The 22,993-nt window shown below is 37.1% G+C and overlaps 1 protein-coding gene across 18 annotated transcripts; it reads right to left on the reverse strand.

Annotated features, from left to right (window-relative positions):
• Positions 1 to 64: 64 nt before the first annotated feature.
• Positions 65 to 22,788, reverse strand: ZNF76 (zinc finger protein 76). Of its 18 annotated transcripts, none has more exons than XM_087891019.1 (14): positions 21,703 to 21,852; positions 19,606 to 19,698; positions 18,770 to 18,850; positions 17,731 to 17,863; positions 16,413 to 16,493; positions 14,471 to 14,548; positions 13,543 to 13,745; positions 10,202 to 10,321; positions 8,876 to 8,951; positions 8,485 to 8,610; positions 7,046 to 7,225; positions 5,537 to 5,767; positions 5,237 to 5,367; positions 65 to 1,968 (listed from the first exon to the last, which is right to left on the reverse strand). In XM_087891019.1, exons 4-14 carry the CDS (start codon positions 17,798 to 17,800, stop codon positions 1,864 to 1,866), a joined length of 1,401 nt encoding a protein of 466 aa, XP_087747145.1. In that variant the 5' UTR covers positions 17,801 to 17,863; positions 18,770 to 18,850; positions 19,606 to 19,698; positions 21,703 to 21,852; the 3' UTR covers positions 65 to 1,863. The 18 variants fall into 18 exon arrangements, with proteins under 18 accessions (XP_087747145.1, XP_060545815.2, XP_087747148.1 ...); XM_060689832.2 differs by having other exon boundaries at positions 17,728 to 17,863; XM_087891022.1 differs by having other exon boundaries at positions 5,215 to 5,367; positions 17,728 to 17,863.
• Positions 22,789 to 22,993: the final 205 nt, after the last annotated feature.

A 22,993-nucleotide genomic window follows, 5' to 3' on the forward strand; every position in this document is an offset into this window, starting at 1 on the left:
TTATGACTACTACCCAAAATAAAGAATGAAAAGAGAAAAATAAGATTTGAGATTTGGCAGCAGCTTCATTAATTCTCTTTATTCTTTGACCTCCTTCTCAAAGAGATTAAAGTTCTGATTTGTCAGAATCAGTGCACAAAGAGGAACACTCATTTTTCTTAAGCCAATTTCTATTTCAGTGTTGCAGCTTAACTGCATACTGTAACATTATTGTTTTGGAATTAAGTGCTGGGATCAAGTATAAACACAAAAGAAAGGGGCAATGGCTGAGTAAAGTTTCAAAATTGTATAGTGGAATATTTCCAAGGATACAAGCCTAAAGTAGATGAGGTCCTACTGAAAAGTCAAATCGCATTGTACATGTCAAAGCTTGTAACTGAACAGCAGAATAGGAGATATTGTCCATACACTTAGCAGTACAATATTATTTCATGAATTACAGCAGACAGTAATACAAAAAATCATCAGTTGCAAATGTAGTAGATGATGCTTTTAAAACAATCTTCTATGTCCAGCAAGCAAGCTGGACACAACTATTTTCTTCTTTCCGATTATATAGCATGCATTTTGATGGCAGAATACCATATCCTGTCTGGAACGTGTGGGCAATCTGTAGTCTGATTCTGTGTGGCCCACAAAACCTCACTACTTTTTATAGATAATCAAACAACACTTATTACCTTTGGGAAATGACCATTTTCATTAGGATTGGATGTATACTGAAAAGTCTCTTTTCTCTACCACCATCACAATTCTTGATAAAAAAATTACTGCTTCTTGACTATTAATTAGCAACAAGGAAACATATTTTTTTATATTAATCACTAGTGGTAGGAACAAGTTTAAAATCCCCTCCTGATCTTCTAAGGACTCCTGGGGGCTGGAAAATATATACTTAATTTTCCAAATAAACTAACTATATGGGACTAAAAGAGGAATAGAATGGTAAAGCTGAAGCTGTTACCAGTATTGAAAATAGAAAAACAATTTCAATTTTTTATTAAATACATATCCAAACCTTCTATTATCTCTTCAGGGTAAAAGAAAATAAAACATTACACAGAACCAATTTAATATACCTCCAAGTTCAGTGTAGATTTTTACCCGTCAATTTAGACTCTTGCTAAGATTTAGAGGTAACTCTGGTATATTAGGTGGTGTAGGGGGGGCAAGGAAAACTTCCATAATGCTATTGCTTGTCCCCATAGTCATATATCTTGGAACTTCCATTGATATTCCTATCTAGAGGACACTTCATTGCTTTTATATTGATACTTCTCTAGAACAGTGTTTCTCAACCTTGGCAACTTTAAGATGTGTAGACTTCAACTCCTAGCATTCTGAGAGTTGAAGTCCACCCATCTTAAAATTGCTGAACTGAGAAACACTGCTCTAGGATATGGAGTAGCTGTGATCCCTTTCTGGACATTCACCGCTAAACACATACATTATAACATTCTGAAATGATAAAAGTTCTTGTTGCTGAAATCCAATAAAAGTTCAATTTTAAATATTTTCTAATCCAAAAGTGGTCATTTCATTAATATGTACCAGAAATGAAAAAGATCCAAATGATAAGACAAACCCTATCTCAGATGAGTTGATTTCTTAAAGCTTATCACAGATCCATTTGTTTAAAAAGTGTCAGGCAAAAATGTTGCTTTATCATCTGTTCTTGTCAGTTATCAATATCTACTGACTAGCAGTGAACAATTCTTAAAAATTCTCTCCAGGTCCAATGGGCATTTAGTTCCCCGTCATCTGACTCCTGAACTGCAGGCCCCTGTAGAATCTGTTGTCTGTCCAATGACTTTTATTTCTACGTAGCTCTTCACTCTTTCTTCAAGTGTTGAAGATAAAATCTCAACATCCATTTTTCAATGTAGCTGTTTTCAAAGTTGCAGCTTCTTGGTGAACTGCTGTAGTTGTCATGTTGATTGTACTTTCCAGGCTCTGTTGCATTTCCAACTAGAAAAGAAAATGATAGCACATGATTTTCAAACATTCAAATTGGTTTGAACCGGCAGTTGGAGGAGTGATAAAGAATACAAGCAGGAATGAGTTAAGGAAGAAAAATGATTTCTGATATTTGATTCTGTAACTTTTGCTTTGAAAACTCTCACAATTTTCAAAGTAATTTGTACAACACTCTTGTACTACTCTCAGAAAAATGTGAAATATGGGCCAATAATGCTTTCAACTATCTCTTTGCACTTTTTAGTATTCAAAAACTGCATCTGGGAGTTGCTTGGTTGAGAAGGCCAGATGATGAACAGGTGAAGCAAAAAGTGACTTTCAGATCTATATATTCAAATATATTCCATTTAATAGAATTGTATGTAGTGAGTAGATAAATGCATGAGACCATTCAAAAGTGTTGCTCAGACGGGTTCTTGTAAAATATATCTGCTCAAAAAATTTATATAATACATAAGGTAAGAGGCAAAACACACCAGAAGCAAATAACGCCTTCATATAGCAATGATTGTCTAATATAGTTGCTGCAATTTATTTTGTTTTAGAAGAATAACTATCTTAAAGGAAGGATGGGAGTGGTGAGTGACTCCTTTTTTCATCAGTCCTGCAATGCAATAAGAACTATTTGCCTTTTTCAAATGAGCTGGCATTTTCTTCAAAAAGATGAATTTAGCTGTAGGCTTCTACCCTGTCCTAGTGTTAGTCTGTGGTGTGAACTGGCTCTAAGATAAAGTAGGGATGTGGAAGCAGCTTGGTTTTGGTAGAAAGGAATATGACAAAAAAGGACCAAGTGTGCTAAATTTATTTTAAAGCAAAAACACTGAATGTAGTAAAATTAACAGTTACTGGCTTTGCTTTATATAAATTGTTTAAACTGACAAGAGCTGCTGGTTATTATTGGAACGCTTATATGCAGAAGTAGAAGTAAGGGAAGGAGGAAGCAAAGAAAAAAACATACTGAATTATGTGGAAATATAAAAAGTGCAGAGTGGGAAAATACTATAAAAAGATATATTTGAGGAACATAATATATAGATGTATCATTCAGTTTTAATAATATTTTGCATGCCTATATGCAAATCAGTTTACCCATTCTAATGTCTTTTAGTGTATGGAAACTCAGTTTCATCATTCTCAGATAAAATGGCTATGTACTATATATACCCAGCCAACTGTAATTTATTGAACGTATCATGGCTTAACATGACGTGTGAACCAGTTGGCAAGCATGTTTAGAATATGGGTAAACCCAACCCAGTGAACTTTACTATATGGAGATTTTAAAGAATCCTGATTTTGAAGGGACCTCTGAGGTCTTATAGCCACCTTTATGCCCTTAGCAACTTACTCCACTGGTTCACTGTCTTATCTTCAGGAAATTCTTCATATTAACCTGAATCTACTTCTCTGAAGCTTTAATCTATTGTTTGATGTCCTGCCCTCCTAAGCTATGAAGTATAAATATCTGAAGACCCATAAGTCTTTTCTTCTGCATGTTAAAGATTCTCAATTCCTTAAACCTTCCTCACTGAACTTGGATTCCAATTCCTTTGTTATCTTGGTAGACTTCCTCTGAATTTGAACCAGTGGATCAATATCTTGTGCCCAGAACTAGATGCATAATTCCAAACGCAGAGCAGGGGGAATATAATCATTTCCTAGGATTTGAAATCTGTGCTCCTGATAATCCATCCCAAAAATGCCATTTGCCTTTTCAGCAGATGCATTGCACCACTGGCTCATGTCCCACTAAAAATCTGAATTCAGGTAAACTCCAGCGATCTAACCAATTTACAGATGAAAGTCCTGAGACCTCCTCTAAATATCCCATGCTATCTTCTTAATACTGCAGTCCTTTTTGAAACCAGATAATGCCTCCTTAAAACCAAAGCCTCATTTGCAATAATATTATGGCTTAAATATTATGTTCTTAGAACTGTGACTAGTTCTGTAAATATTTAAACTCTCAAGCAATCATTTTAACAGCTTTTGGAGTATGCTGCTAGCTCCAAAAATCTGCCACCTAGATCTGTCGCTATGCTGTTTGCTTCAAATAGTTATTAAGTTGATTCACTTCTCACCAAGCGAAGATAACAGAATATTTCTGTGCAGGAATTAATAGCTGAAGCAAAATCATTGTACTAATTATCAAATAATTAATTATAATTATGCCTTTTAGGTGGCTTTCTATTCAAAAAGTTAAATGAACTATCAGTTTGCTTTTATCAAGCCAAATTAAGCATTTATCAAGCCAAATTAAGCTTTTCATATGCTAAAAGGAAAATCAGAGAGCGCCCTCTTACACAAAGATGTTATCCTTGAAATACTAGGGAGACACAGTGGATGGAATGTGTCCTCCTGCTTGGATATTTTTACATTTGTCAGGACTTGATCTGCCTCATATTAAAAGCAATATCAAATATAGCTGAATATGCAAGTATTCCTTGACTTATAAACTTAGTTGAGCCTGGAAATGTAAACATGTTGTTACCTAATAGAAGTTTTAGGGTAATTCATGCTATATCTTTATTTTAGATGGCAGCTAATACTAAGTCACCTTATGACTTAATAATGAAAGCAATACATTATTAAAAGGTCATGGTTGTTAATACTTCAGTATTAAGTAAAATACTTAATGCGTAACTATTTTACATTTAGGTTTTTTGATAAACTATCCATGATTGAGATAGAAACTCCAAATAGTATGTGTCTATCTGAACAGCAACATGAGTACCATTAGCTGTTGCTAGCACTGCCAAGTGCTGATCATAGACAGGCTTTGAATGAATCTTGAGATACTGGTGTCCCAGAAGTTACTATTCTGAGCTGAAAAACATCACACGGGTATAGCAACTACATTTAAAAGATCTCTTTCTGATACTATGTCCAAGCAAAATATTTTCAAGATATAAGATGTATCCCCGTTCCAACAGTGATAACCACAGCCATAGCATTTGTACCAGAATATAGCTTTAGTTCATGGTAAATCAAAATGTTTTAACAAGTCCTCTAATTTGTACTAAAAATGCAATCCAATCATTTCCTCTCAGCTTTCCTTTAAGATGCCACAAAATCCTTAACATGCCTGCTACTAAAGCTAAGATTAATAAAAAGTTATGTGCTAGTTGTAGGCAGATACAGTGATGAAATACTTAGAATTAGAAAATTCTGGGAGAATAATCCCCTATTGCAATTGTTTCCACTGATCCGCCTTAGATACCCCTAGCCCAAGAATACCTCCTCCCATTGTCCTTCATACTTGCTCTACGCCATCCTGAGAAACAAGAGCTGCTGCCGATGACATGGAATCTTCCTGCACTTCATCTTCCATCTTCATAGAAATAATACATTGACGTTTCAATGGAGGCCTGTTGTTATTCACTATGGTATCTGAGAGAACAAAGAAAGAAGAATTGGTGGAAGAAGCCAACTAAGAGAGAGCATTTCAAATGGCTTTGTAGCAGAGAAAATTGAACACAAAGTGAAAACAAAGCTGTATGCCAGCAAATTGGAGAATTACAAGTGTAATACAGATCAGGTAACTGATCTGTTTACTCACCTTCCATCTGATGTTCATAGAGAGCTTGCTCACTGTCATCCATGGCCTCCAGTTCCCCATGCACGGTACGTTTATGCATTGCCAAAGTAGAAGTTTGCCGATAGGTTTTGCCACAGGTGTTGCAAGTATATGGTTTGCAATGTGTGTGAACTACGTGGTGTTTGTAGAGACTGGAATATTCTGTGAAGCATTTTCCACAGCCTGGTACCATGCATGCATATGGCTTCTCCCCTGGAAGAGAATTAGGATTCACAGCAAAATTAACTTTTTATTCATGGATTCACGTCCTAAAGGTTGAAGTTACTGCTGGAATAATACCAATTTAACATAATGGGATTGCTTTCCAAGTAAACATACACGAGATTGCATTTTAGGATTATTGTGAATGTAATCTACATGCTAGACTGCAGATTTATAATCCAAACTCTAATAGTGAGAGATGGCTGTTTGTTACATACAAGTCAGATTATTCTAGCCCATTTTCTGGCTAGATTTAGAAAACATTTTGCTTTTTAAGGAACAAAGGAAGAAGTCAGTGGGAAAAGGATGGGACTAGCGATAACTTCTTGCAGCTGCTGAAGAATATCTGAAATCACCAAACAGCTGGAGAACTCCTGGAAAGGAAGCAGAGGACCTTTGCTTCAGGAATCCTGCTGAAATATGTAGCACATAACTAGGAGTTTAAGCGAACTTCCAGACTTAACTTTTCAGTGCTGTGCTAAGTCTTATTTTCTTTATCTTTGTATACAGTAAGTTTAGAATTGGGGGTTTGCTTTCAGCCTTTATTAATGCTTCAGGCTCTGTTCAGAGCCTTTTCTCCTTTGAATTTCCTTGTGATCTTCTTACAGCATTGTTGAAATTATTTAAAGTTTTGCATTTTGATCTTTTAATCTGTAGAAAAGTGAAAGAGCCTTGTCTTGCACACTGAGGTTAGAATAAAGTGTTCAGTAACAAAGGTACTGGCAGTAAAAATTATCAAGTTGTAATTTCAAAGTAAGAATCAGGTCCAGCAGCACTTTAGGAGAGAAAGTTTTGATTTCCAGTCTTTCACTTCACCCTGTCAACTTCAATATAGCTATATTTACTTTAAGCCAGGGGTTTCCAACCTTGGCAACTTTAAGACTTCTGGACTTCAGTTCCCAGAATTACTTAACCAGCTTTGCCAAGTTGCCAAGGTTGGAGACCCCTGCTTTAAGTGGTCAAGGAAAAAAGAGTCAGATCCATCTCCAACAGCTGTACTTTATTAACTTAACAATCTATTGTTTTTTGTGGTCATCTCACAGGATGAACAAGAACAGCATCATTCTTTATGTGCTGAGTCTATAAATGAGTCCTTGGAGCGATTTATGTTGGCTTACCCTACCCAACTGCATATAACTGAGTGGCTCACAATATAACAAAGAAAACAATATGTAACTAACACAGTTCAAAAGCATAACCAGCCAAAAAAAAAAACCCAAACAAACCCACAAGTAAAGTAGACAAAAATCAAGAGAGTTTAAAGTTTACCTGTATGGATTCTCATGTGATTTTTGTAGTTGGTGGCACTAGTGAAACCCCTTCCACAGTTGGGCTCTGAGCACATATATGGTCGCTCTCCTGTGTGTGTTCGTATATGGACCTTGCGTATATTGGAGGTGGTGAAAGAGCGTCCACAGCCTTCAAAAGGGCACCGGAAAGGCCGCTCACCTTGATGGGGAAACCAGATAGAAGAATCCTTAGTTAATCATTAAAAGCCATAGAAAATTCAAGATAAGATTATTTTATTTCCTCTTTCAAGCATAACATACTAGTTAGTCCTTGGCTTAAAACCACTATTGGGACCAGAATTTGTTCCTAAACAAGGTACTTTTTAAGTGAGTCACATTCAATTTTATGGACCTTTTTTGCCGCAGCTGTTAGGTGACTCCAGCTTCCCCCATTGACTTTCCTTGTCAGAATCCAGCTGAGGTCACAAATGGCTGAGTGATGTGAGCCTCACAGATGGCAACCACATCACCTAGCATGCTGCAAACCATAGTAAATGCATGTTGGTTGCCAACCACCCAAATTTTGATCATGTGACTGTGGAGATGCTATGACAGTTATAAGTGCAAAGACTGATCATACGTTATCTTTTTCAGTGCCTCTGTAACTCTGTTTGGTTGATAAACTAATGGTTATAAGTTGAGGACTAACCTATAAGTGGTATATCTTTTTGTCTGGCAATCATCTTTGATCTTACTATATTTTTAGTTTAGTTTTGCATAGCCAAATATTAAAATGCACATGAACCTACATTAGCTGAACAATTTAGATTGTCAAAGTATTATTCTTAGAAAACTATAACTCAAACAGTGCCTCACTAGTTACGCTAACCACCAAGGTCGAAGAACATTTGACCATCGGTGTCTTATTTTACAGAATGAATGTGATTAGTGGGGCCATATTTAGAAACTACTGACATGTTCACAGAGATTTTTTACATTTTCTATTCTAAGTGCCACCTTGTTTGGGATCAGCCATTCACTGAGAATTTCTGGAAGTGAAACTGCATAGTAATTGTAGTAAATGAATGAATGAATGAATGATGTAGAACATTAGTGCACAGCCTACAGCCAGAGCAGACTGGTGGGAAGATTAGCCCCCATATCCTCCCTCTTCAATTACTTACTAAAGACAAGCCCCAGTGCCACTACCATCTCTCCATCTGCCTCATCCTAAGTTCTAAGTTTTCCCCCCCTCACACATTTACTTTAAATCTGGGAATCAGCTGAGATGCAAGAGGGCAGGGAACATTGTAAGTATATACTTTGAAAAAATGTAAGATTTAAAGAATTAAAGTAAATAACATCATCAGTAATAATACAGCTCCTTTATTTGTACATTTTTATAGCGTCGTTTATGTTCTTCCAAAACTTCAGATTCTGCTAACCCTAAATTAAAACAATAATGCCCACAGGACATACCAGTATGTGTTCGGATATGTTTCTGGAGATCTCCAGAAGTCTTGAAGGCTTTGGTGCATAAATCTTCTTGGCACTTGTATGGCTTCTCACCAGTGTGGGTTCTCATATGGCTCTTTAGACTGTATCCTGTCAGGGTAAAACTTGTGTTCTAAGCACAATCACAAAGCAGTGCCCAAAGCATAGCAACCTAAAACTGTAACTATGTAGCTCTGAAGATAAAGATAATCAGAGCTACAGCTTTAGCTTGAATTTATACTTTTTTCATGACTCTTTATAGTTCAATGAACTGTGGATTTCTAAAGTATATCTTCATTCTCAGTCATGAGTAATTCTATCAGAGCAACACAATTTCAATGTTGATTTTCTAAAGGTTTCACAGTAAATACCTTACCTGTAGCAAAAGTTTTCCCACAGCTTTCAAAATCACACTGGTATGGACGATCGCCTGTATGGACACGCTCATGAACCTTCAGCAAAACAAAGGAAAAAGCCTAGTCTTAGGCCAGTGAGAACAGAAGAGGCTGGCACTCATATAGTGCTATCAGAAGTAGTTCTTCAGTTCTATTCTGTTATGGTGTTTGACTTTTTGGTTTTCCTTGCAACAACGAATTTCTACTTTTAAAGTTTCAACATGGATGGGAAGGATTTAAGGAGTCCATACTATAAATAAATACATAAGATATGTGTATTTTAATATTTGCTAGTTTAAATCAATTCCATTAAATTCAACCCCGCTTGCTAATTTCTATTTCAGTCAGTCTGAAATGAGAGTAGAATATAGTATTACATAAAATGTAATGTTTTCAAAATCCAAGGAGCATTTGCACATAATATAAAGTTGTATTTTTTTTTCTTTCAATCGTCTCTGATTTTCAGCAACTGTCTGGACAAGTTCCTGCAGTTTTCTTAGTAAGAAGATAAGAAAGTACTTTTTCAGAAGTGGTTTGCCATTGCCTCCTTCCCAGGGCTGAGAGAAAGTGATTGGCTCAGGTCACCCAGTTGGTTTTGTGTCTAAGGTGGGACTAGAACTCAAGATCCAACTGGCTTTACATGTAAAACCACTACATCAAACTGGCTTTAAATATTGTAAAATGTTCTGAAAATAGTTTTGTTCAACTAGGTATTATAAAGCAAGGACAGAGCTCAATTAGCAAGGTTTACATTTATTTTTAAAATTACAAATATTGAAATACATTAAAAAAAACCAGTTTGAGACCACCTGATGCAGTGGTTATGGTGCTGGAAAGGAACTAGGAGACCATGAGTTTTAGTCCTCCTTTGGATATTGAAGCTGGCTAGGTGACTTTGGGCCAATCATTCTCTCTTAGCCCAGCCCACCCCACAAGGTTATTGTGAGAAAAATAGCAGAGAGCATTAAGTACACAACCTTGAATTATAAAAAATAAATTCAATAAATACATTGAAAGGCTAAGTATTTTCAAGTAAAATTAATGTAGAAAGTGGACGAATAACTTGTAATCCTACTGATGCTTTACATCAAATGTATTCTACTAAGTAAACTAAGAGCAAGCCTTTAGCAAAAGTTTATAGCTGTCTTCAACCACTTATTTCCTGTCTCTCCCCTCAACATTATCAGATAAACTGCAGGCTTATGTGTCCTATTGGTGATGACGTTCATGATTTCCTGTTACTTAAGTTTCTCTAGTAGTGCCATAATGTATTTCGGGTGAATTGTGGGGAGACAAAGAACTATTACCTTCAAATGGTGGGATGTAGTAAAGAGGCGACTACAGCCACTATGTCTACAACAATAAGCTTTGTCAGGAGTTCTTGGTCCATTTCCAGTGCTCTGCACTTCTTCCTTCTGGAAGTCTTGCTAAGAAAGGATTTTAAAATTTTAAAATTTTATTTTAAGCCATTTTTTGTAGAAAGGCAAGAAGAAATAAGAATTTCATACTTATTTTTTATTCTAATGAGAATGTGTGTGTACAAAGTTATCTTCCATCTTTGCCTTGAGGTAGGTCTTTCTCTATGCTATTTTATAATTGGGAAGCTGCGTTCACACATAATTGTAACCCAAGATTTTAAACTATAATTGGTTGTACAAGCTGTAGTGGCTTGATATGCACATCATGTCAAATCATGAGTAATTTTGTAGATTCTCTAAAAGCAAACTGCACCTATAGTTCAGTATTAGTGCATGTTATGTACAATATTCAATAATATTCATTATACTATTGTTATACACAATATTTATTAATACCTTTATTAATATCTTTGGGGAATATAGCTCCCCAAATTCTTGCTCAATAATCAGCTAACCGGTGTACTGTACACAATTTTCTAAGCAGGCTGATAATCAAAATTAAGATAAAAGAAACATGTTGTGAATAATGCATAAAACTGACCCAAATGTTGTTGCCTGTCTGACTTTTGATGGAGTCATACATTTTCTGAAGGGGAGGATATTCAGTTTGGGATGTTCTTCAACTCGCTCTTGATGAAGTCTATTATTTATGTTGTGATTTTTTCCGAACACAATAGATTGTATTGTGTTTGCCACTCTGACTAGAGTAGTAAAGGGTGAATTATATAGAACGAAATATATAATAGAATGAAAATGCTTTCGGTCAAATTGAGCTTTGTATTGCTCGCACGCTGCATAAAGATACTAAAAATGGAAATATTCTTTCCATTAGCAGGGAATTGCATATGGCATAGGTATGGTATGACCAAGGTTAGTAAGCTAATGCACATCTTCTCTATTTTGATAAAAAATGTTGCAAGAAGACTTTGACTGTCCAACACCATGATGATATGAGTAGTTATCGTTAAGAAGTTGACATTAAGCAGGTTGTGTTGGGGTACTACAGTTCTTTAACTCAAATGTGTGATTTCCTGGGACTAAATGACTGTCGTAAGACCCTCTTCTAAGGAGACAGTAATGGTTTAGCTAACATGCTCCAAAGTACCTTTATTGCTTTAGATCTGGATAACCTAATCAATATCTATGGGCCAATCTGGTGATGGCCAGAGCAGATGAAAGACTGTAACTTAAAATACAAGAGGAGCAAATGGTATAAAGCATAAATTAATGAATACAACAAGAAGAAAGAGTTCTATTTCTGTAAAAATAAGAAAAGGGGGAAGGGCATAACAGTTTTGAATGAAGGTTGTCTTCTGAACTTCTGGAATGGAGTTGGAATGGAAGAATCATTTGGTTGAGTTGGGCGGATATAGAAACTGAATAAATAAATATAATGCAGGGAAGTGAGGGTTTAGGTTAAAATAAAAAGTCTAGGTTTAAATAAAGGGATAACATGTACAGATAAAGTGTACATCTTGTACAGGTACTCCTCAACTTACAACCACAATTGAACTCAAAATTTCTGTCATTAAGTGAGACATTTGTTAACTGAATTTTGCCTCATTTTACAACCTTGGGACACAGCAATGGTTTTAAGTATGAACCAGTTGCCAAGCATCTGAATTTTGATCACATGATCATGGGGATGCCATGAAGGTCCTAACTGTGAAAACGGTCACAAGTCACATTTTTCAGTGCTGTTGTAACTTTGAACGGTCAGTAAACGGACTGTTGTAAATCAAGGATTACCTGTATATGATAATGATTCTTATCTAGGCATGCTAGGGAGCTTTTGCTGAAGTTGAGCCAGAAAGCCTGAAAAGTGTCACACAATGATTAAAGAATTAAACTGCCTGTTGCAAAGTCTGTGGCTCGTAGTTTGCCAGTCTCATCAATTTATCAGGCCATTTTATGGAGTCCTTCTCTCTCAGGCTTAGTTCTCCAACCCATATCACTAATAACTCACCTCTCTAAAATCAGTGTCATAACAATTTCTACCATCATCTTGCATTCTATAACCATGTATCCTGGGAAATTTCCATATTGGCAGACTTCATTTTTGTGAATTTTCAAAAAAAAGCTGTACTGGCTAAGCAACACTAGAATTAAATTCCATACAACTGGAAGTTGGTCAGGCTGGGAAACCCTGTCTTAGAATAACAATATATACACTACATATTTGGCAATGCTAACAGGCAACTGCATGTCGTAATATTAAGCTGTTATTGCTTTGAACATGTTCCAACATAAGGAAATAAATGGTTTTCCACTTTCAGAAAGATTTCCTTTAATTTTATTAGATTTTTATTCTATTTTTCTCTCACATAAATCCAGTATGACTTCAAAAGGAAATGTGAAGAATTAAATGAAATCATCACAATAAAGTCAACAATACTTAAAAACAGTGAATAGAAAAATTAAAATAAAGATAATTTTTTAAAAGCATAAAAGCAAAATAATAATAGGCAATCTGGTTCTAAATGATGCCACTTACAGATGTAAAGATTTGAGGGAGGAGAACTTAGATATTATCAGTAATGTTGAGTCAAAATTTTATAAATAAATCCTCATTTCTCCCCCTAATTATGGGAGCACTCTTTAGACAGTCTCCTAAATGGACCTAAAAGATTGAAGGGTAGCCTCTGGTTGAGAAAAAAATATCAAGTAAATGCCCAGAAGACCTGTGTGCACTACACACTGTCACAATATGCGGCTACACACTGACACTATGCCTTGAAAAGATAAATAGTATCTGTTGAATTGCAAGTCAATATGTACAATAAATAAGCTTCTTTATTACATGTGTTCACGAGGCTATTGTACCTATGCCATTTCATTTCATTTCATATTTAAAGTTTTTGCATATCTCTTTCTGATTTTACAACAAAACATCGAATTCATAGCAGTAGATGATGAGATAAAGTCTTTCCCATCCAAATGGTACCTATAATACCATAGCTGAACTGGCACTTGAGCATCCAATTGTACAAGTTAGCAAAGCAGTCAATATATATACAGATACATGCACAAAGTTCTCATCAGTACAAACACATATTGTTCTAATTAGCTATCAAAGTCCTGACTTCAGATGGCAGGGTTTATCCTTACAGCTCACAACAGGTTTTTTTTTTTTTTTGTAGTGGTGGACCATGCTGTAGACACCTAAAAAATGTAATTCTCTGAATCATGTTATGCTTTAAAATCTTCATAGAAAAGCAGAATATTCTCACCTTGCTGGCGTAATCCTTCAGAGTGGTACCAGTATCTAAATCAAAAGCATCATCTTTCTTCCCTACTGCCAATTCCTCCAGCCCCACATCTTCTTGCACTGCCAGGATGGTGCCATCCATTGTTGTGGGAACAGGACGGTGTATGAAAGCTGTGGATCCATCTTCCAGCTGGATGGCCTCCAAGGTGTTGGGGTCAAAACCCTCTGAAGTGGACCACAAACACTGTAATACCACATATCAGCTCTAATCACTACATATTTGTCCCTTGATCATTTACAGCTAATAACATCTAAAAGTTAAGGCCACCAGTAGTAAAACCTATACTTTAGAACTCAAATGTTACATAGCAAAAAATCTTGCAATTCACAATCAAAGATGGATGAAATCAAAAGACCGTGTTGCTTTGATGGAGCAGACCATCTGGAACTATTCTATCCATTCATGATTTGGTTGAGAAGCAATTGAAGAATAGTACCAGGTTTTTTTTCAATAGATGAGTACTTTATCATTTATGGCTGTAAAAAATGGATTAGAAAAAATTACAGCGCCATATTCCCAATCTTCCAAACCACAGAACTGAAACAAATAAAGAGGCCATGCACTCTCCCTTTCATCTCTCAACTTCCTGGTTAATTCAAACCATGGTTTACCCATAACTTATCCATCAAATTGTGGTTTTTCAGTGATCAAGAAAAAATTCTGAGAGAGAAGAAGAGAGTGCAATACAAGATAAAACATCTTACTACTGATGTAGCCTACCCAGAAGATCTAGAACAAAAGTAACCAACACAAATAAATGTTTTATCCAGGAGCGTGTCTTTCTTTCTCTTTCTTTCTTTTTTGAAAAAGCAACATACAATGACATCTATAATCCTTCTGCTTTTTATGGATAATTTTTTGAAAACAAGAGTCAAAGATTGACAGCTACCTTTGGGAGTGTGATGAATAAAAGCCATGGTTCCATCTTCCAGTGCAACAGGCTGACCATCTTCAAATGTGATCGATTCTATAGATTGAACCCGAATATATACAGGCACATAAGTGATCTCAAAGAAATCAACTTGCCCATTTTTTTCATGCAACACAACACAAGCAAAGCTTAACAAGATTAAAAATCCCCATCACTGTTCACTTCTTTTGTTTTGAAGTATACCCTCTTAGTCAATTCAGCCCTAGGTATATTAAAAAAAATATTTTAATAATAATATGAATGGAGAAGTGCAACATAGTCATTCTAACACTTTAAATGAACTGAGTGAAAATTATTCTTCTCTGACTCTGACTCTAAATTTATTTAGATGTAGAAACAAAAGCACCAGCAAGTGCAAGGCATTGTTTGTTCTTTTTAGTGCAAAGAGGGCATTCAAAAAAAGACCCCCGTTTGTAATCAGAAGCCACTTTTCCAGGTGATTTTTAAACTACCCTACCCCTATCCTGGCAGTCCCAAGTACATTACTTTTTAATTCCTACACTATATAGGTACTCCTTATTTAACAACCAATCGTTCAGCGACTGTTGAAAGTTACAACAGCACTGAACGACATCTACTTATGTCTGGTCCTCAAAGTTCTGCCTGTCCCAATGCCCCCACAATTTTGTGATGGCAATCTGGGCATTTGGTAACTGGCTCGCACTTATAACGGTTGCAGCATCCCAGTCACATGATTGCTATCTGCAACCTTCCCTTCCAGCTTTCACAAGGGGAGAAGTGGGAGGTTGGCAAGGAAGTCAGCAAGCTACTCTAGTAATTTGTTTGCACCTTCCCACATCTAGAAGCCATCCCCACCCCTACCACACCTGCACTGCCCCTTACCTGCCCGCTTGCAAGCCATCTGGGACTCCCTTAACAATCCAAGATTCTTGTTTAATTATAGCAACATGGTGTGTTGGGAGTGCTATCACTAAGCGATGAAGCCATATAGCATCATGCTTTACAACTGCATATCTAAGCAATAGAAATTCTGATCCCAATTTCTATCATTAACTGAAGACTACCTGTATACCTCTACAGCATTAGATGCCAATTCTAAATACATATAAAGCAACTATATTACACCTCCCAGAACCCCTCGAGGGAGATGAACAGTCTAGAAACATGAAAGATAGATAGGTAGGTAGGTAGATATGCAGAGAGCATAACTGGTATCTGTAGCCACTTTAGCTAGGAGACACATCTAGAATTTTGAAACTAATAGCATTTTCATTAAATAGTTGCCATGGAGGGCATGGCTAGCCACTTAAAGCACAAACTGATGAACCTCTTCCTCACCATTCCTGTTAGGTCCCTAAATTACTCCCCATGTGTCTGCCTATCATTGTCTCTTTTTTCCTAAGCATATACATACACAGTTGTACCCACTCAGCACTTCTATCTCCTAAGAATGCTTTAATATTCACTTTTGTTTCTTAGAAATAAAGTCAATGCTGGTGTTTTCCTTGTAGCCTGCTACCTTTTGTTTTGTTTAAATACAAATTTCTAAAAAGATAAAATGAGATCTTCTAAAACAATAAATCAGTGTGACAAACCGCCCGTAAGGAATACCGATATTGATGGTTGGTGGGAGTAGTTGAGCAATTATGTTACTTTTACTGCGCTGCATTCTAGAGATGCTGCATTCCATGCCCATCTGAATTTCCAAACTCCCTCAAATTTGCTCAGTTTGAAAACCTACAGTATTGGTTCTGCTATTGTTTTAAAAGGTGCTGGTAAGAGCCAGACTGGAACTTAAAGCAGGGACGAGACACCTGTGGGATTCCTGATGATACTGAATTACAATTTCCAGCAATCCTAGTATAACAACTTTAGGAAGGCCACAAGTTCCTCATATTACTTTAAAGAGACAAGAGGTACATCAGCAATTTTACTTCACCTTTCTGCAGTGTTACTTCTTGGAAAAAAGCTGTAGATCCATCTTCAAGTTCAATCACTTGTCCGTCAACTAATTTCTCTTCTGAAACAAGAATTTTGTAACACTTGTCAATTTTCTAGGAAGCAAGATTAAATTTTTCTGCTACATAGCCATTAAAATTTCTTATTAAGGAACATGAACTAGAATCTTATACATTATATGTTAGAATTATTTCTTCTGAAACATATTATCATTATTTACATATGGGATCCAGGATACTAAATTCAGAGGCAGCATTAGTAGAATTCTTGCTTTCTGCATTTATCTTTATCAATAAATATAATATTTTTCCATATAAGGAAGTAGGTAAAGAAGACCCTGATACCACTTAAAATATATAAAAATGTACTCTTGTGCCAGGTACATTTGCAATCAGTTATTAAAACTTATAATAGTTTAAACACAGGAGTGAAATTAATTTTTTCCTTGGTAGATTGAAAAGCATGTTAGAAAATTTCTTATTTATTAGGGGATGGGGAGGAAGCCCGAGCCCTGCAGGGACCCAGGGGAGAGGAAGGAGGCCCAAGGGCTGTGGAGAACCCTCAGGATAGGAACTGGAACACAGGAGGTGGGAGAGGCCTGGGCCTGGTAGTCCTGGGATTCTGTTAGGCCTCTTTCCAGCCCTGAGGCACCCTGTGGTCCACTTAATGACCCATGTGCTTATATGGCTAGTGCATAGGGAGAGCAGGAGTGGGGGTTGTTAAGAGAGGCTATCTTGGTTAATGGCCGTCATCACTTAGGATTATAATAGGCAGGTTCCATTATGTTTGAAGGTTGAGGACTACCTGTACTATTAAAATTTAATACACATAAAGCACATATATTTAATGAAATATTTATCCAAGTTACATTGCCTTTCACTCTCCCTTGTGTGTAATGCTTAGATCAGTGATGGCAAACCTTTTCAGCACCAAGTGCCGAAAAGGTCACTCAAAAATGTCACGTGCGCACACGTGCCCTCATTGCGGCTGCGCTCCGGAAAAGTTGAACTTCCGGGTCCTAGCGTACATGCGTGCCTGATGATCAGCTGGCCGGCGCGCATGCGTGCACTGGTTTTTGGCACTGCTGCGCGCACAGACAGCTAATTGTCACATGCGCATGCATGCCAGAAATCTGGAAGACAAACAGGCAAGGTAGTGCGTGCCGGGCAAAATGGCTTTTGCATACCACTTTGGCCACGCGTGCCATAGGTTCGCCATCACGGGCTTAGATCCTAGGGTTTCTGCTTTGTTCCAGTCTCACTGACCACAGCTGTCACAGCCTTCAACTGACTCACCACCTGCATCCTGCTGAACATAAGCTGTTGTCCCATCAGAAAGGGTCATCGCCTGTAGACTCAAGCTCTCCATTTTGTTCTGGTAGCAGCTCCTTAGTCATGTATTCAACACTGAAAGTTGTTCCCACTGATACAGCTATAATAAAAATGAAAAGGTATACATATTTGCGTGCGCATTTCTTGTTCCCACTTACTGTTAAGCATAAGTATAAACTTGGGCGAAAGTCATTAGAAAGGATTAACAAGACCAATCAAATGGAAACAGCAATGCACCTTTGCTATGCAACAAACAACAACAACAAAAGAACTGTTGTCTTTTTGCCCCACTGTTGTATTCCTCAGAATACACTGGCAGCCAACGTTAGATACTGGAGAAGATGAGTCTTCTTTTATTGCACAGAACTACTCTTACTAGAATAGTAAGTACCATATATAACTTTTAGTGGTAAGTAGGGATTTAAAAAGTAAATTAAAATAAATGTAGATGTAACTGGAACCAGAATCTTTTCTCTGTTAGGCAGATTTCCCTGAGATACAACATATTTGGAAAAAAACAAGATGAGAAAAGTAAAGATACCTTACCTTACATGGCCAATCAGGGGTTTCATACTTTATAACAAGTAAAGAACTTTCACAGATCACCAAGCTGAATATTAAGCAACCCAGGCATAAAGGTAGCTTGTCCTAAGCCTATGCTTTACAGATAGTCCTCAAGTTACGATCACAACTGAGTGCAAAATTTACATTGCTTAATGAAACATTTGGTGAGTTTTATAACTTTTATAATTTTATTTTATTTATATGATTTTTATAACTTTTCCTACCACAGTTAAGTGAGTTATTGCATTTATTAAATCAATAACATGGCTGTTAAGTCAATCTGGATTCTCCATTGACTTTGTCAGAAGGTTACAAAAGGTAACCATGTGACCCTGGCACACTGCAACCATAATATGAACTACCTGCCAAGCATCTGGATTTTGATCATGTGACCATGGGGATGCTGTAATGGTCGTATGTATGAAAAATGGTCATAACTCACTTTTTTCAGTGCTGTTGTAACTTTGAACAATCACTAAATGAACTGTTGTAAGTCGAGGACTACCTGTACTTCTTTTTAAACCTGCAGAGAGAAAAATTCAGAGTCTGAATAATTTTTATAGAAAGTATCTTTGTCATAGAAAGGTAAACTTGGAAAAAGCCAATTAGACCAACAAGCCTAAATTGAAACATCCTTAAGTAATGGCTATCTGGACTCTATTAAACACATCCAGCAAAGATTTTACACTTTCCATTGATAGTTGGTTCTACTGTTAAACTACACTGGGAATTCATCTGGAATCTTATTTCCTGTTACTTAATACTTTTGCTTTGTTTTCTGGATAGACAGGCCTTTTTTGCACATGATGTTGCTCCAGGAATATGAAATGTGATTTCATATTTATTTCCCTTCAGTCTTGTTTTCTCCAAACTATCAAGCCTCTTCGCAATCTATTCCAGTGATGTAAACAGATTTTTTTTCTTTAGTTTCAAAATCAAATTTATGACTGCCTTTCATTACGTTTAATAACACAATGGCAGGTATGCATATTTACTTAACAAAAATAGTAGAGAAGTATTGCCAGTCCCAGGTTTCCAAAATAGAAGTGGCGTGGTATTATCTTCTTCCAACATACAAATGAACATTTTATGTAAAATATTCTAGAATGGGATGAGGTGGAGGTGGGAAGTTTTAGACATCAGAAAATTTGGATCCAACTTTTCTATTTTATTTCTGCTTACATTCTGATATTTATTAGATTCTTATCCCATCTTTATTAATTTATTAATAAAGTAATACTTTATTACTTTATGAATAACTCAAGGTGATGAGCATACCTAATACTACTTCCTCTTATTTCCCCCACAACCAGCACCCTGTGAGGTGATAGCTGCCCAGGTTTTCAGCAAGATTTTTTCCAGCTCTGTCAACTGAAATGGAGATACGAAAAAATGAATCTTCTTCATGCAACAGTTAAATAAATCACATACCATAGCACAGAGGAAGAATTTAATGAGCACAGCAAGAAAAGTAATAAATATACAAGAGGTACTGTGTAAGTAAAAGAAGAACAATTAGTGTTGTCAGTCCCTAAATCTATCACATGATGAAGAGTTATTGGGGCAAATATGCCAGACATTTCATAAAATTAGAGAACTAAAGTTCTGGATTTATGCAGAAGAATAAGCTCACAGATGAATTCTACAGATACTATTACGATTGAAATTAAGGGTAATTGATATTCTGTAAGAAGGCTGGGGGATCAAATATCTTTGGATGAATTATTTGAAGCACTTAGCTTCAAGAAATAGATTGGCAAACCAAAGCATATAAACTGTGCCATTTTTAGAAGAAACCTGCATTATATGTTGGGCTTTCATATTCCACAATTTTTCTAGTATTGTAGAAAGCAGGTTTCCTTGAAAAAAAAGGGGGAGAAATAATAACATTGTAATTTTTAGCAATTATGTTACATTTTGCCCATTTAGCTCACTTTTGCCTATGCAGGGTGGTTGAGTCTCAGCAGGCTTTCAGATAACATGTTCAGTTTACCCAAAGTGGGGAAGGAATTCTGCTCTCAAAGTATATGATCTATCACTGAGATGCCATCCTTCTCATTTTCACATACAAAAGTGAATTCTCTAAATGTAGGAATCAATTCTTTTTTTCTCATGTTCTGTTTGAACAACTACAATAGCTTTGTGCCTTTTAAAATATATCATTTCATCTTTACTTTCTAATTTAAAAATGCAATAAAAATCAAAAACATTAGAAATAATCCAAGTTTTCATTTTTAAAATAAGACCTGTAAGAGAAAAAAATGGAACCAGATGAATTTGGAGAGAACTATTTATATAAAGGAAATTTCTGAATAATTAACAGGAATTTGGAGCACACCATCCTGTGGCTATTAGCTTTAAGTATATACCAAAAATAGCCCTGAAAACCTAACCCAAGGTGGAAGAGTTTGGTAATGTTCACACAAAACCTAAACTAGTGCTTTCCAAACCTATGAAAATTATCCAAAATTGAGTAAAAGTGTTTTTTCTTTGGTCAATGAGTTTGTGTGTCGCTACCCAATCACAACAGGAACATTTGACCTTATTTTATTTACATTAGCTTTCGGATAAGTGATTTTGGGTAAGGAAGGAAAATATTTGGGAAGCCCTGAAATTAAGTCACACATTCCTTAACCATGGTTGAGTAGATTCACCCATTAAGTTGCAAAGCACACTACCTACCACCAACAGCTACATTTTGTCTTGCATGTTCAGTGTGAACCCAGATTTAATATTTGAACCGAGAAGCATGTAAGGTGCTTTCCTTAAGTGATGCTATCAGACAGTTTCTACCAAAAACTTTCCTCTGCTGGACAAGTTTTAAGAGGATTCCGTGAAGAACTGTTTTCTTCTGGTTGACTGGACGGATTCAAGCAGTAAAATCTTTTCTCAAGATTTTGAGAAAGAAGGGCACTGATGTCGAAGGATTTAGGCCACTGCATTTCTGCTCGAGGTGACAGGCTAAGAAGGCACTGACCGACCAGACAAAAAACTGGCAACTCTGGCAACCACCGGCTCTACTCCCGCAGGCAAAAACACAACAGATGCAGCTTTCCCTCCCACTCAAGGCAATTCCACTCCGATTTGTGCACGCCGATTACAAGCTCTGGAAACCGGACTTGGCAGGGCTTTGAAACGCAAGGGGGGGGGAAAACCCAAACAAACCCCAAGATAGGATCTCAAAGTGAAAGGTCGCGCAGCGCAAAGCACCCGCGCTCCTAAAGAGGATCTCTTTTCTTCCTCTTCCAAAATTCAAAAAGAAGAACGGATTCAAAAAGGCGGAGGAGAAGGGAAAAGGAATCCACCAACAACCCCCCTCCCCAATAGCCAGGGCTGTGCATCTTTCCTCATCCCCGCCTCCCTATCGGCACCGACCTGTGGAGGGCCGAGTCCGCCGCCTGACCGCCATGCACCGGGCTACCGCTACAGCTCCCGGCCCCGCAGCCTGTATGCCACCTTCTAAAGGCCGCCTTCTTCGGCTCTTCGTTGTCTTCTATCCAGGTTCCGGGGTTTCGGAAAGTTTCCGGAAAAGGAAAGCAGAGGCCGCTGTTCTGCCAAACGAGCCGCATTTCCTGTCATGCGCAGAAGCCGCGGCGAAGCCTCCTTGCCCTTTCGTTTGCACCTCCGGCTTTCGGCGGAGCAATAGCCTCGCCTTCCAACCAAATACAAATCAGATTAAAGTCCGGCTTCCAATTCTGGATTTCCGCATCCGGATCACATTGCTAAAATTCGTAAGCCGCATGGTTTTCTTGGGCGCTTTTCCTTTAATCAGTTTAACCACAAAGAGATTTATTGTATTGCACTTTTTTAAATCGTTGACTTGCTGGTGGGATTTTTTCCCCCTGAGTATTGTAGTAAAAACGGATAACTTGGTCTCATTGGTTTAATTCCTGCATGGGACTCGAATGCGTAAACCTCCGCGTTCTCGGGTGGAAAGCAATGCAGCAGTTCAACTCGCAGACGTGGGAGATCCGGATCGGCTTGTTTCCTTTGCAATTAAAAGTTCGACCTGCTTACTTGTTCAATTGGCTTCTCGCTAATTGTGCCGATTCTGCGTTGAGCTAAACGGTATACAACCGTAGTGGAAAAATAGAAGGTTGGGAGATGTGGCAATTTATCTCCTTAGGCAGGGTTCGAAATTGAGCCATGCTTTTCAAACAGAATGAAAATAGTTTTCATTCAGAACCAGTCTAATTGTCTATAAAAAGCTTTGGAGGTTAAAAAGTATTTTCTCCTGTGCTGAAAAATTACATGCCCGTTAAACAATACTAATAAAGTCTTCGACTCGAGTTTAACTCCTGCCGATTTACTAACATAGACTGCATGCTCTCTGCAGTTTTCTTTGCAACTCACGGAAGTGGTTTCCCAAGAACCTCTTCTGAGAAGTTTTTGAATTCTAGTCTCGCCTACAATTCTGAACTTCGAACTCTAAACCGCATTCAAGTACTACTTATTTTTCACATTTTTAAACCGCCCATCTCCTTCTGACAATTACGTGCTGCCATCTGCTGGGTCCTCTTGAAATTCCGTCCTTAATAAACATGTTGCAAACATCAATGAAAAACTTAAAAAACTTGATTCAAGAAGGAGAAAGGATGTTGTGATGGAGATTTGACTATTTGGAGAAAGGAACTAAAGCTGTACCATCTGTTCTACGGTCAGCTCT

This window comes from Pantherophis guttatus, chromosome 3 (assembly GCF_059756535.1).
Source record: "Pantherophis guttatus breed Tessera chromosome 3, ASM5975653v1, whole genome shotgun sequence".
NCBI lineage: Eukaryota > Metazoa > Chordata > Lepidosauria > Squamata > Colubridae > Pantherophis > Pantherophis guttatus.